The sequence below is a fragment of the Saccopteryx bilineata genome, chromosome 1 (assembly GCF_036850765.1).
Source record: "Saccopteryx bilineata isolate mSacBil1 chromosome 1, mSacBil1_pri_phased_curated, whole genome shotgun sequence".
Classification (NCBI taxonomy): domain Eukaryota; kingdom Metazoa; phylum Chordata; class Mammalia; order Chiroptera; family Emballonuridae; genus Saccopteryx; species Saccopteryx bilineata.
In genome coordinates, this window is record NC_089490.1 from 66,929,001 (window position 1) to 66,948,760 (window position 19,760).

At 37.4% G+C, this 19,760-nt stretch overlaps 1 protein-coding gene across 5 annotated transcripts in view; it reads right to left on the reverse strand.

The window, feature by feature from the left end:
- Nucleotides 1–7,270: 7,270 nt before the first annotated feature.
- The window catches only part of EPHA7 (EPH receptor A7), a 167,161-nt gene continuing 154,671 nt past the window's right edge, over nt 7,271–19,760 (reverse strand). For all 5 annotated transcript variants that reach the window (XM_066254318.1, XM_066254311.1, XM_066254298.1 and 2 more), the window contains exons 15-17: nt 15,461–15,654; nt 13,516–13,671; nt 7,271–10,816 (exon numbers count right to left, since the gene is read on the reverse strand). In XM_066254318.1, the coding sequence (XP_066110415.1) occupies nt 10,702–10,816; nt 13,516–13,671; nt 15,461–15,654 (465 nt within the window). In that variant the 3' untranslated portion in view covers nt 7,271–10,701. The remainder of the gene's footprint in view (nt 10,817–13,515; nt 13,672–15,460; nt 15,655–19,760) is intronic.

Consider the following 19,760-nt stretch of genomic DNA (forward strand, 5'->3'; position numbering starts at 1 on the left):
CTTCTCTGAGGCATGATTGGATTGTACCACATCCCACATCAAAAAAGGTGGGAAAGACTTAATCCCAAAACCAAGCCCCAGGCTACAACGATTCTGCCTGCCCACAGCCAGCCCCCAACACACATTAATATCACCTGGGCGACAGCTTTCACTTGGGCAGCACCATCTTTAACAAAGTGAGCATAATATATTTTATCTGCCCAACAGTCATACTTAAACATGATTAGGGGAAGAGAAACATATTGGAGCATATAACATTAATCTGGGTGAGAGATGACAAGAACCTAATTTAATACAGTGGCTGTGAGAGTGGGGATAGGCTATAGAGACACTGATGGTCCAAAATCACCTGGAGTAGTAATTGTTTATGGCCGGAATAAAGTTTGATATTTTATGTACTGATTTTAGAGATAACTGTTGGGCAGATAAAATATATTATGCTCACTTTGTTAAAGATGGCACTACCCACGTGGAAGTCCGTCACCCAGGTGATGATATTAGTTGCCCTTCTTGCTTGGAATGGGCGTGATTATGTTAATGTGTGTTGGGGGAGGGCTTTCGCGCCAAAAGGTTTTAAAAGGAGAGATCATGTTTGTTGGGCAAATAAAATATATTATGCTCACTTTGTTAAAGACGGCGCTGCCCATGAGGAAGCTGTCGCCCAGGTGATATTAATGTGTGTCTCTGTGGGCAGGTAGAATCCTTGTAGCCTGGGGCTTGGTTTTGGAATTAAGCCTTTCCCACCCTTTTTGATGTAGGGCAGTACAATCCAATCATGCCTCAGAAAAGTGACTGTGTTAGAGACTTCCCTATTTTGTATATTGGATTAAGAGTTTGGATTTCTACACTATAAAATGGGGACGGAGCGGGAGCTTGCGCTCTTGGTTCCTGGATGATTAGCATGAGAGAGCAGAGGGAGCAGAGCAGAGAGCAGAAAGAGGCCATGTGGCCAGGAGAAGCAGCCAAGATGGCGGAGTGATGAGTGAGATGCCATTTTGTGCAGAGTTTGTATCTGGGATAAGGAAGGAGATGGGGAACTGAGGAGAATAAGGCTGGTGAGCTAGAAACCTTTGATTCTAGGAAACTCAGATAAGTCAGTGGCTTTGTGAGCACTGAATGTGAGTGGGTTTTGGAGCCCAGTGTGTGTTTTTACTTGCTCGCTGGGTGCAAGCTAGAATTAAAGAAAATGGCCTATCAGTTTTTGGCTCCGTTGTTTCTTTACCGACTGTCTGAATCCAATGTGAACCTGCATGGGCCGGGAGGCTGCTGTGATAGTGGCAGCCATGGCTCCTGGCTTTACAATGTTGTTCTGGGGAAGAGTGATTACTTTCTAGGAGTAGCCCATGCTGTAGGAGAGCAGAGAAAGGTCACATGGAAGAAGTCAGGAGAAGCACCCAAGATGGTGGAGTGCTGAGGGAGAAGCCAGTTTGTGCAGAGAGAAGGAAGGACATGGGGAAGAGAGGTGAGTAAGGCTGGTGAGCTAGAAACCTTTGATTCTAGTAAACTCGGATAAAGTCCGTAGCTTTGTGAGCACTGAATGAGTGGGTTTTGGAGCCAAGTGTGTGTTTTTACTTGCCCACCGGGTGCAAGCTAGGATTAAAGATGATGACCCATTAGTTTTTGGCTCCATTGTTTCTTTACCGACTGTCCCAATCCAATGCGAACCTGAATGTGAATGGCCATGATGGCGGCTCCTGGCCATACATTTGGTGTAGTCTGTTGCAGGATTCAATACAGATGAGTATGGAGCCACCACCACCTTTGAGTGGTGGAATAGAGGACTGGCTGCTGTTATGGTTTCCCATGGCTGTCCTTTTGGGGACTGTAAACTGGCTGACTTTTATAGCCATGCATGAGGAAACCGAGAGCTCTGTGGAAGAGGCTGCCCGGGACCTGCAAACTAAGCAGTGGAAGGGAGCCCTGAATGGAAAGGGAAGTGTTTTCACACTGTGTGTATTTCTTGCCCGTCTGGTGCAAGCTAGGATTAAAGCTAATGGCCCACCAGTTCTTGGTTCCATTGTTTCATTACCATCTGTCCGAATCGAATGCGAACCTGCATGGGCCAGGCGGCTCTGATGATGGCCGTGGCTACTGGCTTTACAATAATGACTAATGATGATTAACAAAAAATAAAGAGCTGTAAGTCGCGGCTGTCAGTCGTCGTGGCTGTGCTCATGCAGGTTCACATTGAATTTGGGCAGACAGTAGAAAAACAGTGGAGCCAAAAACTGGTGGGCAATTTTTTATTCTAGCTTCAGACCTGGCAGGCAAGTAAAAACACACAGGGCAGCAAAACCCACTCATTTAGTGCTCACAAAATTACTGACACATCCGGGTTTTCCTAGAATCAAAGAACCCTCACCAGCTCAGTCCTCTGTGGTTCCCCATCTCTTTCTCTCTGCACAAACTGCACAAACCGGCTTCTCCTTCAGCACCCCTCCATCTTGGCTGCTTCTTCTCTGCAAAAACCCCTCCTCCAGCACACATTAGCATAAACAAGCCCCTTCCCAAGCAGGAAGGTAATCAGCCATTTCACATAGGCAGCGGCCATTTTTAACAATAAAAGTGAGAAAAATCAAATAACACAAATTTTATAAACTTTTTGTTCAACGAGAGTTTTGGCCGGGTAGTTTGGTTGGTTGGTGTCATCCAGAATGTAAATGTTGCAGGTTTGATCCCTGGTCAGGGCACATACAGGAACAGACCAGTGTTTCTGTTTCTCTCTCCTTTCCTCCCTCTAAAAATCAATAAATAAATTTTAAAAATTTGAGGAAAGGATAAAAATGAGTTTGGGGCAGACACATAATTTATACTAAAAATTTATTCTTATGGTTGTTCAGAATTCACAACAGTGTGTTTGTGTTTTTAAAATAAAAGAAAATGCAGAGAAAAAATATTTCTTACCAAAATTGTAAGAACCAACATCTATTGAGCATTTTTGTTATAAGTACTTTCCAAGCATCAGTTGATAAATTTAACAACTCTTGAAGTGGATTGTTACTATTTATTCCTGTTTTATAGGTAAGAGAGAAGAAAGAGGAAAAAAAATTATATTATTGTCCCTGTGTTACACATGTAATGATAGGCATGTGCCACATAGTATGGCTGCAAATTTTGCAATCACCCATGGTACTGCCTTTTCATGGTGTAACTGGTAAGCAGATGTTCAGGCTGGCCTGCAAAAGTTGACTTCATGATCTTTTTACTTAACTATAGAATTACTGATACTATCTTGAGGTTGAGAGATGGAAAGAGGGAAGTTTTCATTATAGAAACAAAAAAAAGTATTCTTTTCCCTTGTTTAGACTTAATTTAAAAATAGCCACAATCACACCTCAGTTATTTCTGCAGATTACAGTTAATTAAAAAAAAAATTCTTCTCATCATGTCTTTGCTTCATCAAACAAGATATTGGTAAATAACCCTTCATTGTTTCTCTCATCAATTTCAATTATTTTTACTCCATTTCAAATTCTTCTTTAATCTTGTTCTGTTATTTATAATCAGATACCTCTAACATTCAACATCTGGAAGATACTGCTATTTGATGGATCCTGGTCTTGTTTACTAATCAGCTCTTCCCACCTCCCTTCCTTACCAGGCCCATATTTCTGAGATCCTCAGCTCAGTCCCTCGGGGACCCCTGCTGCCCCAGCCCATCACAGAAGCATCCATCCGTGCTTTGAAATGACTTTCTTTTTCCTCAATATCCGTTTACTACCACCTTCAATGCACCCCATTCATCCTTCACAGAAACTCATTCTTGCTACCTTTTAAGACAAAAAGCAATTTGAATTAATTTGCACTTCAAAGATTCTAAAAAATTTATAGAGTTTCTACTGAGTGCCAGAAACTGTTAAGTCCCAAAAGACATAATGCAAAGATCTTCATCTGGCTTCTGCCCTCCAAGATCTAGTGGGAGAGACAAAGACAAACACATGACCTGCCACAGCACAGTAGGATAATCACACCACCAGCAGTGTAAACAAAACACAGGAGAGAGAATTCTGGTTTTGGGGTGTCAGTGAAGGCTTGGAGGAAATAAGGTTTGAGTTGTGTCTTGAAGAGAGGAATTTCTCCCATTTAGAAAAGTAAGGCAGATAGTGAGAGAGGAGGGTAAAGCATAGAAGTGTATATTCTATTGCTCTGATCCAGAAATAAATAATAATTAAATTAATTCATATTTCAGGCACAATCTCCAGACCTTGGTTTCTTAAACTTCATTTCCATCACATTTCTTTTCTGGTGAGACTTGCTAATTGCCCCTCAATGTCTCTTCCTTTAAATTTCGCTTCTCTTATCTGATTCTACAGATTTCTTGTAATTCATCTATGCCTTTTATATACACTTTTATATACAGTATCATTATTTCTCCTCAAAATCTGAAGGATAATGTTTTCAGTGTTTGCTGCCTTTGCTTTGTAAGTAGGTCAGAAGAGGTTTAATTGCTCTTGGTCTCCTGGCCACACACCACACCTAACCTAACAAGTGCTTCTTTACAGTAAGTGGGATCACTGAAGTTGCACCAGCCCATGGATTAACTCCTGTCTATTTCTCAGGTAAAGCTGAACAGATCTGTTTGTAGCATCAGGTTGCTGTTTTTTGTGTGCTGTTGGGTTCTGGTGAATATACTTGGAGCTGGAGTAGAAAGTGCAAAGATCTAGTGAAAACATGGAATATGTCTTTATTCATTTTTTAGAGAGGAAAGAGAGACTGAGAGAGAAGGGAGGAGGAGCAGAAACCATCAACTCCCATATGTGCTCTGACCAGGCAAACCCAGGGTTTCAAACTGGCGACCTCAGCATTTCCAGGTCGACACTTTATCCACTGCGCCACCACAGGCCAGGCTGAAAACATGGAATAATGTAAAGGCATGGCCAACAGATCTGCCCAGTAGGTTTTCCAAAACACTTGTGCTAATGTCAGAGCTGAAGAAAGGTGTGTCTTTCATCTGGAAAGAGCACATTTTAGCCTCATATCCTGTTTGGCTTTCAATGTTAGCGATGCATGTCTCTAACAAACTGACAGAGGATATCAGATTAAACTGAGAACTTCCTTTTGTAATTTGCTATAGAGTCTATCCCACCTGTGTAATAATATAAAAGCATTCTGGAATTGTTTGTGTCATTGAATTGGGAAATATTTTTAAAAGCTTGTAATTGAGATGAACTCTAGTTTAGCATATGTAGTTTAATTTTCTCTATTTGTTTTTCAAGAGGTTGTTTTCCAGGCAGTCACTCTATTGAGTTTTGGTTCTACAGTGGAATGATGAGACCTGAACAGTGCATGTCTGTCCTTTTTCACACTAGAACCAACATTACTTAAATGTGCCTGTGTGTCTTTAATAAAGATCTGTGATTAATGACACATTTAAAAATGTATTGTGCATTCTTATAGCTATATATAAAATCTACAAATATACTTAAAGATGGTGAATTTCAAAAGGGAAACAAAACTAATCTTCACTTGTAGAAAACTGGGATATTTAAAATAATGACATTAATGTTGTAAGTTATATCTGATTAAGCTTTATTTGTTATTTATGAAGGTTTAGAATAGACAACACTTCCCTTGTTACTGTCCCCAAATAAGCAAATGCTGGCAAATTAGGGATCCCTGCTACTGTTACATACACAGTGGGACAAAAGTTAATTTACAGCTGTTCATAATTAATAAATTATACTACATGAATGAACTATCTCACGTACTTACACCAGTACTTCTGACCCACCCAGTACTTAAAAGTGCTGTTCAGTAACTACAGAACCCTGGTCTAGAGTTACTATTGCTACGTACCAAACTTTGTGCAAGAGGCCTAGTAAGATCAATTAATTACATTTATTTTAACCTCAAGGTCAATTAGGTCTTTAATTGTTTAATTATAGATTTAATTTATTTCAATCATCAAACCTGAAAAAAACACCGCTTTAGAGGACTGAAATCTAATGAGGCTCACAGAAGTATTCCTGTTGACATATTTTATCCTCCTGTCCTTATTCTTCAAGAGACGTGAAGATGCTTTGGACAGAACAGTGACAGCAGCTAGGCAGGGGCTTCTGAAGGGGCTGACCCAAAGCCCCGGGGAAGCTGTTCCCTACAAGCAGCTGGAAAGTTTGCCAGTCCCCATGCATTGTCTTTTAGCATTTGTTAATATCACTAGTTATGATCTTTTGCATTCAGAAATTTGGTCACCTCTTTGCTTTATGTGCTTGCTCTCAGTAGCTTTCCTCAAAATTGATACTGAATATTTTTATTGCAGGTAATAGCAAAAAAATGGGTAACAGCAGGAGATAAAAAAAGTCCTTCAACCAAGTTTTTACTGATGATTAAAAGTATTAAATCTAATTTTTTACTTAGTGATATAACTTATAGATCCTTAATAATGGCTTTATAATTTTGGAATAGTGCTGGTAAGGTAGTGTACCTTTGTGCCACTTATGAATCCAGTAGTTATGAGATCTTTTGCGTGCCCTTCAGTGTTTCAAGCGACACTGTGTGAACAGGGGCACTGCTTATTGACTAGTCAGGGTGAGCCGAGACTTCCAGATTACTTTTGACTTTCAGTTCAGCCTAGCTTGAACCTCAGCCTCACAAGTGTGACAGACGGCAGTAACACCTCATCTGGTATTTGCCTGGTTTCATTTTTTGGAACACATTTGGATATTTGTTAAGTGCTTGCAGAATTTAAGATAGTGATGCTCAGAACAGGGAGTGTTTAGTTTTCTTCATCTCAGGTGCAAGTTGAAATGATCCCTAAGTCCGTGACAACGCAACACAACTCAATCAGACCACCTGATAGCTCACTGCTCCCATCTGCTCTGGACCATGTGCATCTGCAGAATCTAAAATGCCAAGATGCTCCAAGTTGCTGTACTACATCAAATGGGCAAAATATTTGTCAGAGTCCAATGATGAAATATTACCTTCCCCATACAAATATAAATATTTAATAGTTCCATGGAACTGTAGTTTCAAAAAGGAACAAAAAATGTTTTAACTAAAATGTCTGACAGTATGGATCTTTGTAGACATTTTCTTGTTGTTCTGTAATAATTAGAGTGGAATTAAGTCAGTGTGTAAAAAGATGAAGGGAAGCAAAGGATATTTATTCTCTTCATATTCTGATGGATCCAGTACATATGTCAATAAAACCTTTATCTAAACATCTCCCTTCATGGTATTGTGTAAGAAAATGAACAAGTAAGGGACATAAAGGAATCCACCAATGACTGGAGACAGGTTTTTCTTTACATTGTCTAATAGACTCGTTTATTATTTTAAGCTGGTAAAAAGAGACTTATGATTTGTGTTGAAGAAAGAGTTATTTGTGCTTGATACATTGAAGAAAGACACTGTTCAAAAGCAGTTTGTCCTTATAAAAGGACCCCTGTAGTACTTTTTAGGCAAGGAGGGACAAATTCAACCAACAAAAAGCACATCTCGCCCCGAGTTCCCCATGATTTCTCCATATATAGCAAAAAAAAAAATACACATCAGTAATTTATTTGAACATGCACATCTGGGAGTAGCAGAGTTCTAGGCTACTCAGGAAACAAAAGGGAGAATATCAGCATTACCTAAATAAAAAAAAAAAAGAGAGGTGGATTACACCATATTAATTGTCTTCAAAACACGGATAAGAGGAGCAATTAAAATATAGTCTTAAATAGTCCTAGCTAATGTAGATTACATAAGTACACAATATGATTCAACTAATAGTGCTCTGATAAGCATAAACCACCAGTTGTAGTAAACAAGGCCCAGATCAGTTGCTGAGAAAGTGTTCCATTCAGATGTAACAAATGTTACTTTTATTTCAGTACTGAATGCAAAAACATGAGTCAACTGTCTTGAAGACAGTGTTCTAAAAAAGGTGGCTCTATGAAAGCAAGGACGCCATTTCCTTTTGCATTTTTATGATTTTTGAAGTCTATTTTTGACATCTGCTTTCTCTACTTTTCCTCCCATGAGCACTAATTTATTAAAAAAAAAAGATTTCAAGGTGCAAGTTGTACATTCTTATTGTTAAACCATTTCCTCTCTTTCTGGAAGAGAGTATTACAATCAGCATTACAATGTTAATTCATTTCCTCAGAATATCTGTTTCACATATATGTATTTCAAAATCATATTGTCGGTTGGGAAAAGAAACCTACAAACGAGAGAGTGATGTCATCATACACTTCCTATTGTGCTGTGTGTCTTTCCCATCCCTTCTCCCCTTTCCCTGTAAAGAGCTGTAAAAAATTTAAGGCAGATGAGGTATATTGCTGAAGAAAAAAGTTACTTTTGAAAAAAAACAACAACTCCAAAAAAACTTCTTTTATTCTAACCTTCTACTCAAGAAAGATTACTCAGCTATAAATCTAGTGCTAGAAAAAAGCAGGAAAGACACCATTTGCATGTACCATACTATGTCTTCTATTTCTAGAATGGCTTTTTGTTAATTTACTTTTAATAGAAAAAATGAGCACCTTAAGCTATGAACAAGAAAAGAACTTCATTATCAGTGAGTCTAGAATCTAAACGGAATTAAGAACATCCACTCAAACGCTTTCAATCATTCTCACAAAAGGCCAACACTACTGATTAGAATCGTAAAGTGCTGTACTTAGTATAAACACTTGTGTACACTGCAGACACTGAAAAATAACCCTCAAGCACATTGTGTTATAGTTCCAAAAATATATTTACAGTCTATTACAAAGATTACAAATGGAAGTGTCTAGGTGACTGTATTACGCTAATTAAAATTATTTTACAGATTATTTTTCCTTAGGGACAAAAAACATTTTAGTGAAATTAAAATGATTTTTCTAGTCAATCAAAAAATAAATTAAAATATCAAAAACACTGTACAGTGATTCAAAATAAAAAAGAAAGGGTGGGGAGGGGTTGGGGAAGCAATCCATTTGAGTTTTTCTATAGCCATCTTTGGTCCTAAATGTGGGAAAACACATTATGTAGCACTGAAAATACCTGTTCTTTTGTGATGCTCTGCAAGTAAAATAGAAAAATATAGTGCATTTTCAATGTATTCAGAGCCCACTACAGAGAAATGTGTGTACAAAACAAGACAGTATAAATAAAATTTACAAGTTTTACAAAGAAACATTTACAGATTTTTGTTTCTGTTATCTGTTTGTTTGTGGATGCCCACATTATCAAACAAGACCAATTACGACCGATCCCTGGGATCTTTTTCTATTAAAATCACTATAAACAGCCCAATTCTCTTTGGAAGTCCAACAGTTCACTTCTGGGGTAGTTCATTATTTTCCTCACTCTGGATAGCAGTATTCACAATATGTATACATTCCTGAAACAGCTATAAAGACACATTTAATTATTGCTTGTGAAATCCTAACAGGTAATCAAATAATATGGAATAAATAAAGCTTTAAAAAAAGTCAGATCGTTCACCTCTTTCTTCCTTGGTAAAAAGTGTTGTTTCACTTATGTTAGTCCTATCAGCGTTCACAAATAAAAATAAGTTTTTTTGTTTTGTTTTGTTGTTTTTCTTTAACTGCATTGGTGGTATCCTGGGCGGCTAATTTGTTTTGAAAAGTAGAAACTGCGAACTGCCCCTTTTATCATGCTTCAGAGTTCTAATAGAAAACTTAATTCTTTCCTCTTGTGTTTGGACTGCATTAAACAGAGCAGGATATAAAACATATGCCAACTATTTCTCCTAAATTTCCTAATGTCACGATATTAAAAAAATCTTGATGTGCTCACACTAAGCTTTAGGTAACACTGGATAGTTCTTGCTCTCAAGAGACTTGCCTTCACCAACATTCTTTAGATGAAGTGCCTCACTCACACATACATTTTTTTATGATCATAAAACTACAATTTGAATTTTTTTGTTTTTTTGTTAAAGTAAATTCAGTCTAGTAAAATCATTCTATAAACAATCCGTTAAAAGTGCCTTATAGTATTTATGGATCATTATTGCTTTTTCTATCATCGAAAAGATAGTGTTGTCTGCTCTTTACAAAAAAAATTCTTTTCAAAAAATAGCAGAGCTCTTGGCAACTTGCATTTTCTTGACTACCTGCCAATTAGCAAACAATATCAAAACAGCACTGATTAAATAAAATGGCACAAAAACGATACCAATGTTCTGACAGTGATATTGTCAATCATGCTATGTTTTTTCAAATTTGAATTTCTTTCAAAAATACCCAGTGTAGTAATGTGTTGTAGATTAACACTAAAAAGGTCCAAAGCTATAAACAACTTTCTAAAACAAAGTCCTTATGAATAAACACAAATGACTTTAAAAAGGAATAATCTGAAATCACATATTTAAGGAAAATATTTCATTGATTTTTAACAATAAGATCATGATTTTATTTGACAAATATATTCTTTCTTAAATTCTTTATGTACATTTTAAAAATTCTAAAAGATAAAAAGGAGGTTAGAGAGCTCAAGGTGTTTGGATGTTTTTCAGGTAGTACTTTGTTTATTGTCACTGCTGTTTTCTTGGCCACCAGTGGTGGATCCTAAATTCCCTTTTTATGTATTCTGGTGGCACTTAGGAGTTCAAGTCTATAGGTGCTTCTTAAGTCTTCTCTTCACTGTAGGAAGGACCCAGGACATCAACTGTCTTTTAGCAGCATTCTATGCATATACTGAAGGCCAAGCACTGTTCTCTCACAGTCCGCCATCTCCCTCGGAAGGGAGACATGCTTATCACACTTGGATGCCGGTCCCGTGTAAATGCAGCATCTGTGCTCTCATAGTCTGAATGCTGCTCATAATTTTCTTTTGATGGCCAACCAGCGTGATCCCTAAACTCATCACATCCCTGAAAAAGACAAATGCATTTTTATTTCATTAGTTACTTTACCAAGCATTGTTTTGGCACTAAACTGTCATCAACTCTTTAATTAAATAATCCGTTCTTATGCAATCAGATCTTATCCTAGTGTTCTTGGGTATTACGATCATACTCCTGCACCAGGTCAGACTGGCCACCATCTTCCACATTCTCCTTTGTGAAAACCTAACTGCTCAGGGTCTCAATTTGCCAAGATAAGTTAGTTTTAAAGAGATGTAAAATTTCACATAGGAAATAATTTATGTTATGTCTTAACATTATTATTAACTTCGGGTAAGATTAGAAAATGTTATTTGAAATGTACTTTTGAACCTGAGTGAAGTTTAAACATTTTAAACTATTAAAATACAGTATTAAATAGAAACAATTCTGGGCTCTAGTAGATCAAGAATCATCAATGATCATAAAAAAATTTTATACTGAGACTAATAATATGGTAACTCTGATCGTATTATTGGTTGTATACTTACTTTCAGTTCAGTATATACTTACTTTCAGTTCAGTTCAATCATTTGACTGCATTTCAGAAAAAAACTTTTTTAAAGAGTACAATACCCATTACCCATGTTTAATAGCTCAAATGTGACACAGGCTAACTGGATTGGTCTATGTGCTTTACCTTCCCTAGTACCGTAGTCAGAAAGACAAGTAAAATATAGCAAGACCATGCTGCAGTATTTCATAGCAGTGGTCAAATAAGACGGAGAGACACACTCTGTCAGGTAGATGACTTTGGAGAGACACGGATAATTCTGTCAGATCCAGCCATGTGGTGACTAGCAGGAAACCAGACAAGGTTATCACGCACATGCTTAAATTAACATACATGCCTTTTCCTGACATGCCAGGGAGCAGCAGCATCTGAGTGCTGGCCTTTATTTCATCCTAAAAGTATGAAACCATTCTCACAACAGCACGTAGAAAGGACCCCACTAACGGGACCTTGATAATTGTTTCCATTTTTAAACACATTGACTGAGAGGAACTGCATCATCCGTAAGAGTTACGCAGCAGTCACGGAAGCCGAGGCTGGGGCATATTAAATAGATTTCATGAGATCACATAATCAGTGACAGAGCCGAAAAAGAAAATTCGTTTTTACTTCCAGTTCACAGCAATTTCAAAGTTGCTTTTATCAGGTGATTCTTAAGGTTAAAAAAAAAAAAAAAAAATCAACTCAGTTAATCACACACTTTCCAAAAGGCAAATTAAACTAAACTCTTTCAGTGAATTAAATTATGTGTCCCTTTGACCTCTTCAGAAAATAATCATATTGACTGTCCTAATGCATTTGGCTATTGGTTTTGAAACACTGAGATTTTACATGTCCAATACAAATGTGATGAAAGAAATCCTCCAATGAAGAAAAATTAAGAACCTAAGTGATAGAGTGGTTAATGAAAAAGGAAGTCTCACTAAAGTGATGTTTAGAACATTGGCTATGAAGACAAATTAGCTATCACTTAACTAGTTGAGTTAATTTGGGAATAATATTCAAATTCTCTGAGCCTTAACATTTGTTGCATATGAACCTATTGACTTACTGAAGGTGTTGCTGCAAGGGTTAAAAAAGATACTGTGGCCCTGGCCGGTTGGCTCAGCGGTAGAGCATCGGCTGGCGTGAGGGGGACCAGGGTTTGATTCTCGGCCAGGGCACATAGGAGAAGCGCCCATTTGCTTCTCCACCCCCCCTCCTCCTTCCTCTCTGTCTCTCTTCCCCTCCCGCAGCCAAGGCTCCATTGGAGCAAGGATGGCCCAGGTGCTGGGGATGGCTCCTTGGCCTCTGCCCCAGGCGCTAGAGTGGCTCTGGTCGCAGCAGAGCAATGCCCCGGAGGGGCAGAGCATCGCCCCCTGGTGGGCAGAGCGTCGCCCCTGGTGGGCGTGCCGGGTGGATCCCGGTCGGGCGCATGCGGGAGTCTGTCTGACTGTCTCTCCCCGTTTCCAGCTTCAGAAAAATACAAAAAAAAAAAAAAAAAGATACCATATGTTAAAAGGTCTGTTTAGTACAATACCTGGCACATAGTAGGCACTTATTAAAGAGATACTTTCCCCCCCAGGTTTTGTGGTTCATATCTCTTGAATGTACCTCTAATGTGTAAAGCCTGGATTGTACCTAATACATTCTTTATTTTTAAAAATTTTTATTGGATTTATTGGAGTGACATTGGTTAATAAAATTATACAGATTCCAGGTGCACAATTTTACAATACATCATCTGTATATTGTACTGTGTGTTCACCACCTCAGGTTGAGTCTCCCTCCATCACCACCTACCCCCCCCCAACCCTGTTCCACCTTTCCCTTCCCACACTATAGTCTGTGTTTGTAGGTATTCTTATTTGCTTAATACATTTACTTTTTCACCCAGTCTCCAACTCCTCTCCCCTCTTACAGCTGTCAGTCTATTCTCCATATCTGAGTCAGTTTCTATTTTGTTAGTTTGTTTGTTTGTTGTTCATCAGAGTCCACATATAAGTGAAATCATATGGTACTTGTGTTTCTCTGACTGGCTTATTTCACTTAGCATAATGCTCTCCAGGTCCATCCATATTGTTGCAAAAGGTAAGATTCTCTCCCCCTCTTTTTATGGCCCAGTAGTATTCCATTGTGTAAATGTACCACAGCTTATACATTATTAGATATAATTTTTAAAGTTTAAGCTTACTCAATAGTCATTCTGGCAACTGATTCAAGGGAGTTATAGCCAGCTGCTGTGAAGTTATCTTTGTATCTTTCCATCTTAATAGCTTGTAGCCATTCTCCAACTGAACAAAAGGTAGTGAAGTCAGGAGTGTTTTGATCCAGAAGAGGGCTTATTGGCCTAGATAAAAATAAAGCAAACAAACAAACAAACAAAAAAACACAAAAAAACCCAATAATTTTTTTCCTTGAACTACTAAGAAAAGTGTCTGGTCTCAAATAAAAATAAGGGTTTAGAAAATAAAATTACATATTTAAATTGATATTATAATAATAAAATCTAACACATAAATATTACCCAATAACTACAGAGTCCAAAATTTATGTTTTATTTATATTTGATAACCACTAGATTGCATGTTCAATGCATTTTTTTCCTTATACACATTTTTTTATCTTAAAAGTCAGGTTTTTTCCCCAATAGAATCATAGTTAAAGATATGATATCCTACCACTTAGAATTTTGGAAAAAGGTATTTCTACATTTATCATTATCTTCCTAGTGGGTTGGTGGTATTATAGTAAACATGAAGAAGCAAAACATATAAAATCTATGAATGTTTCATTTTGACTTTCAATGTCTATATTAAATAACAATTACCCTTGTTTCTAAAACTCTGTGGTATACTATTGAACTTAGCATTAAATGAATTCAAGATTATACTGTATAATTTTTCATTATACTCTTCATGATAATATGTATTTCTACAACTGAGATATAAAATATTCTTCATTTTTATACATTATAATTACTATAATGTAATTACTATGTTATTCTACAACTTTCTCCATGTTCAATTCAGTTTTATCCTTCCTTTGAAATACAAAATTTAGAAAAGCACAACCAACAGTATTTTTAAACAGTAAATATTTGTTCATTTGCTTCTCCAAAAGTGACTTAGACCACAAGGGTGCTATTAGGATCCCTATGTGTCCACTGTCCTGAGGCTCCCTGTGAGCACCCTGGGAGTTCCCACACCTCCACAGGCCCTGCCTGCCTGCCTGCACAGTCCACAGCTGCCAGCTCACCTGGCCGCTGAGGCTGAATAGCTACTAATCTGCATTAAAATGAAGGAAGCCAAGTGCAAAGAACAGTGTTTCAGACTCTTTTTAACTATTACCTTTTTTTTTTTTTTAGTGAGAAAGACAGAGAGACAGACGGATAGGGACAGACAGGAAGGGAGAGAGTCGAGAAGCATCAATTCTTCACTGTGCTACTTAGTTGTTCATTGATTGCTTTCTCATGTGTGCCTTGACTGGGGGGGCTACAGCAGACGGAGTGACCCCTTGCTCAAGCCAATAACCTTGGGCTTCAAACAAGTGACCTTTTGGGCTCAAGCTAGTGACCCCGTGCTCAAGCCAGATGAGCCCATGATCAAGCCACACCTCAGGTTTTCAAACCTGGGTCCTTTGCGTGACAGGCAGATGGTCTATTCATTGTACCACCTCCTGGTCAGGTGGCTATACCTCTTTAATCATGTATCCAATTACTTATATAAATGGTAACTTCAGATAATCATTTTACTAACTCAAAGCAAAACAATAAAATAGATGACAAACTAGAGCAATAGTAATAAAAAGCCATACAATAATAGTAATAATGATCTGAAAATGTGAATACCACCATATCACAAAATTTCAGTTTAAATAAAAGTTTTTCTAAATGACAGCCACTGATGGCTATCATAACTTAAAAAAAAAAAGCAATTATGATTAATAGGTCTCTTTAAGTACTAATTCAATTGAGGTAAGCCATCTGGAAAGAAAACTTCTGTAAACAAATATATTTAATATGAATTTATAATTTAACACAAATGCCTATCTACTATTGGGGTGGGGCTGAGGAGATACATGGTTTCATGTGAATAGTTTAATTTCTACCAGATCCCATTCCATTAGGTATTTCTTACCTACTACAGGTTCCCAAGGGTGTCTTCAGACTATTCGGGTTTCGAATCATTTTGTCTAGAATTCCAACTATCTGTTCAAACTTTGGCCTTTCGGCGCGTTCCTTCTGCCAACAGTCCAGCATCAGCTGGTGAAGGCCAGCAGGGCAGTCCATGGGCGCTGGTAATCGGTAACCTTCTTCTATCGCTTTTATAACCTAATAGCCAAAAGGACATTAACAATATTACTGACTGAGGTTTAAGTATAATGAAATGAATTGCCCGGTAGGCAAAGTGATTTATCCTGATAAAAGCAAAGCTCGCTACATTGCAAAAGACTTTTTTTTTTTGACCCAAAAACCTCCATGAATATTAAGCATGTTATTAAGGGGTGCATGAAGTGCAGGATATAAATGACATTTTTTAGTTATTTCAGCAATAGGGAGCAGCAATTAAGTTCACTCAGGTTGCAATAGACAGAAAAATTTTTAATGTCATCCCAGAAGTTTTCAAAAGGGAATCTATTACAGAACTATTTTGCTTGTATAAAGCTGGGCTGTACACATTTGCCTATAAATATATAAATTTTTTCCAGTTGTAAGAGAAAGTTCTATGTTCCCCCAAATTGAATCCGCAAAATGTCACTTTTTGCAAAGTTCAAATAACACTTTTAAACAAGATATCAAAATATGTGAACACACTATGACAGAAAATATGACCAAGCACACTATTACTTTAAATAATGTGAAGTTTATATGCTTAGAGAGTATAGTTTTATAAAATGCAATGGTGTGCTGGAGTCAATTCGTACTAGTTCATGAAGGTGATTAAATCACCCTGCAACACCCAGTCACTTCACATTGGCAGATGGAAGTCAGCCTTGGGGGAGGAGAGGGGAAAAGGGTCACACCAGGAAACTGAGGAAGGTTACAAATCAGGGCTTTCCCACCCAGAGTCCTTGTTGTTAACCTTTTATCAGTGTATAGCTGCCTATTGATATCTAATAACAGCCTACAATGCTATTTACATATCAAGCTTTGAATGTTAATGAAAAATAGGCTTCCATAAGCATCTGTATGTTGTAATCAGAAGGCCTAAAAATTACATATTCAGAGTTGTTTTTTATTTATATGGAAAGCAAAAAAATAGATCTTAAGTATCAGAAATTGTTACAAACCTGAGCAGCACAAGGAAAATAATACGAAGGCAAACAATATAACTAAGGACATGCAAAACATAATATTCAAGGGGGATTAGCAAATCCTTTGATACTCACACAGTATTTCTACTAAATGTAAGAAAAAAAAATGCCTGAAAAAAGAGGTGGCCCTCCTTTTTTGAAAAATATAAGGTCAAAAGTAGGCAAAATAAGCTGGCTTTAAGAAACATTGGTAAAGTTAGTATTAGTAGGAAATCTTATCCTTACAATGCTTGTTGACATTCAAGAATAGCACATTCAAATGTAAAAGGTTGTAGGATAGAATGAATAAAGTAGCTAGCATCAACAATTTTTAGAGAAAAAAAAAACCTTTGTAAAAATAAAAAAAAAAGGAGCCCACTTGAATTTAAGAAAAATTTATATATGCAAATTAATAGTTTAAAAGGCAAATTAACTTATTTACAGTAATTTTTGAGAAGTACTGTAAATATAAAAGCTTCAGTTCCAATTCTCCCCTGATCACTATCTCATATACATGAGTTTACCAGACATCTTCACCTGCATTTCCATGGGCATCTCATAGTTCATTATAAGCAATCATACACAAATGGCTACTCAGCAAAGATCATAAATGTGTAACTATAAAAGGAATTAAATAAAAAAAAAAAACACTGACAAAAGCAAACAGTTTAATGTGGCTTTGTACATCATTCCAGTGATGACACTATACTTGGATGCAAAAGTGTTCTATGTTAGAAACTTAGAAAAAAGCAAAAAGAATGTCCTTTGGAAAGCTGGGTTAAGTTACATAAACAAATTATACATAAGTAAATAAAACCTGTAAAACTTCATGTGTTCAAAATGAGCAAATAACAAACAATTAGGGGGTATTTTATTTCTCCACTGGGAAGGGAGTGGCTTCCCTTGTATTTGAGGCTGCTTATATTTGAACGTATACAGTATCTGATTGGACGGGACTCCATTTCCATGCCCATAACATGAGTGCAGTCCTCATTATCACCTCCTAACCTGTTCCTCCTTCCAATATCTGGAATGAAGCAATGTAGGTAGAATGAGCTTTCCTTTGTTTCTTATCCTCTAAATAATCCTTTAAAATGTAAATTTAAACCAAATCTAATCTGACATAATATTCCTCAATAGCTATCCCATAGGCTGCTTCAGTTTTGAACACAAGAAATCCTTGTTTTTATATCAATAAACACAGTTTAGTAGCATTAAATGACTTCCACAGGAATAAAAGGGTTAATAAGCCTCTGTAGTTGTTATTGCACTATAGGAAATGTCATGATTCCTATTATTATAGCAGAGAAAAATTTACTGCAATATAAAATGAAACTTGTGGCTCTCAAAGATACAGTGATTTACATACTTTAAAAGGAGCAGCAGCATTACATAACATTTAAAATAAGAGATGCTCTAGATTGGGAGTCAATTTTGGGACCCTAATGTTACCATTAAGTATATATTACGATCCCACCTGTAAGAGCACTAGAGATACTTGCTAGGGACCTTGGCCTCTGTCGCTCTACAGAGCATAATTTGGCATACATACCCTTTGAGGATAAACCAGCCCAAAGTGGATGATTTGGGCACACACTGAAGCTAGAGATTCTGCAGTTTTTAATTTGGTTAGCTTCATTATGTTTCCATTGGGAAAATAAAAATTACCTTCGGCAGATTGTTCCACATTCTTGGAAATAACAAGGCACACGGTTAAGATGCCTGAACCTAGACTTCTTAGAGCATTATGTAATTAATTGTTCATAGAATTCATTCGAAACATCTTTTTGTGAAATTACCAGACATATCTTGGTTTTACCTGTTCAAATTTAGCCTTGATACTATAATAAAAAGCAAAGAAAAAACATTCATAAGCAATTTCTTTTTTTTTTTTTAATTTTTTTTTATTTTATTTATTCATTTTAGAAAGGAGAGAGAGAGAGAGAGAGAGAGAGAGAGAGAGAGAGGGAGGGAGGGAGGAGAGAGATAGAGAGAGAAGGGGGGAGGAGCTGGAAGCATCAACTCCCATATGTGCCTTGACCAGGCAAGCCCAGGGTTTTGAACCGGCGACCTCAGCATTTCCAGGTCGACGCTTTATCCACTGCGCCACCACAGGTCAGGCCATAAGCAATTTCTAATTCTAGATAGTTCCTTGAGGATTAAAAAGTGACTAGGGTAAATGCCATTTATAAAAAACTACTAGGACACAATAGGGAGTACTTTGGTATATACTGTAAAAAAAAACAAAAACCCAAAACTTAGAAACAAAAACAAAGTTGCTTGTTGGAAAGTGTTTCAGTATGATTATAATATCACCATTGTAATTAAGAGAAAACAAACAAACAAAGAATGACCCATAAAGGTGGGATATAACATGATTGGCTTTTGTGTTCTGCTCTTGCCCATTTTCATTTCATTAACTTCACATTACACAAACCATATTTTATACAATTAATATTTCAGACCCTTACCTCATGGGGATTATGCCAAAGTTTTACCAAAAACAAACAAATGAACAACTCCCCCTCCCACACACAGAGTTTTGTTTCTATCTTAATATAAAAAACACAAAAATATAAATTAGTGGTGACTTTTAAAAGAAAAAATTGAAGGATCACAATTTAGCTGAAAATAAACTTAGTTACAATATATTATATTTTCAAAGCTTTTTTTTTTTGTATTTTTCTGAAGCTGGAAATGGGGAGAGACAGTCAGACAGACTCCCGCATGCGCCCGACTGGGATCCACCCGGTACGCCCACCAGGGGCGACGCTCTGCCCACCAGGGGGCGATGCTCTGCCCCTCCGGGGCGTCGCTCTGCCACGACCAGAGCCACTCTAGTGCCTGGGGCAGAGGCCAAGGAGCCATCCCCAGCGCCCGGGCCATCTTTGCTCCAATGGAGCCTTGGCTGCGGGAGGGGAACAGAGAGACAGAGAGGAAGGAGGGGGAGGAGTGGAGAAGCAAATGGGTGCTTCTCCTATGTGCCCTGGCCGGGAATCGAACCTGGGTCCCCCGCACGCCAGGCCAATGCTATACCACTAAGCCAACCGGCCAGGGCCTCAAAGCTTTTAAATGTCTTAAAATGGACCACTTTAAGAATTTATCTTTATGTCCCATATCTTTAAAGAAGCTTCTTTTTTATAA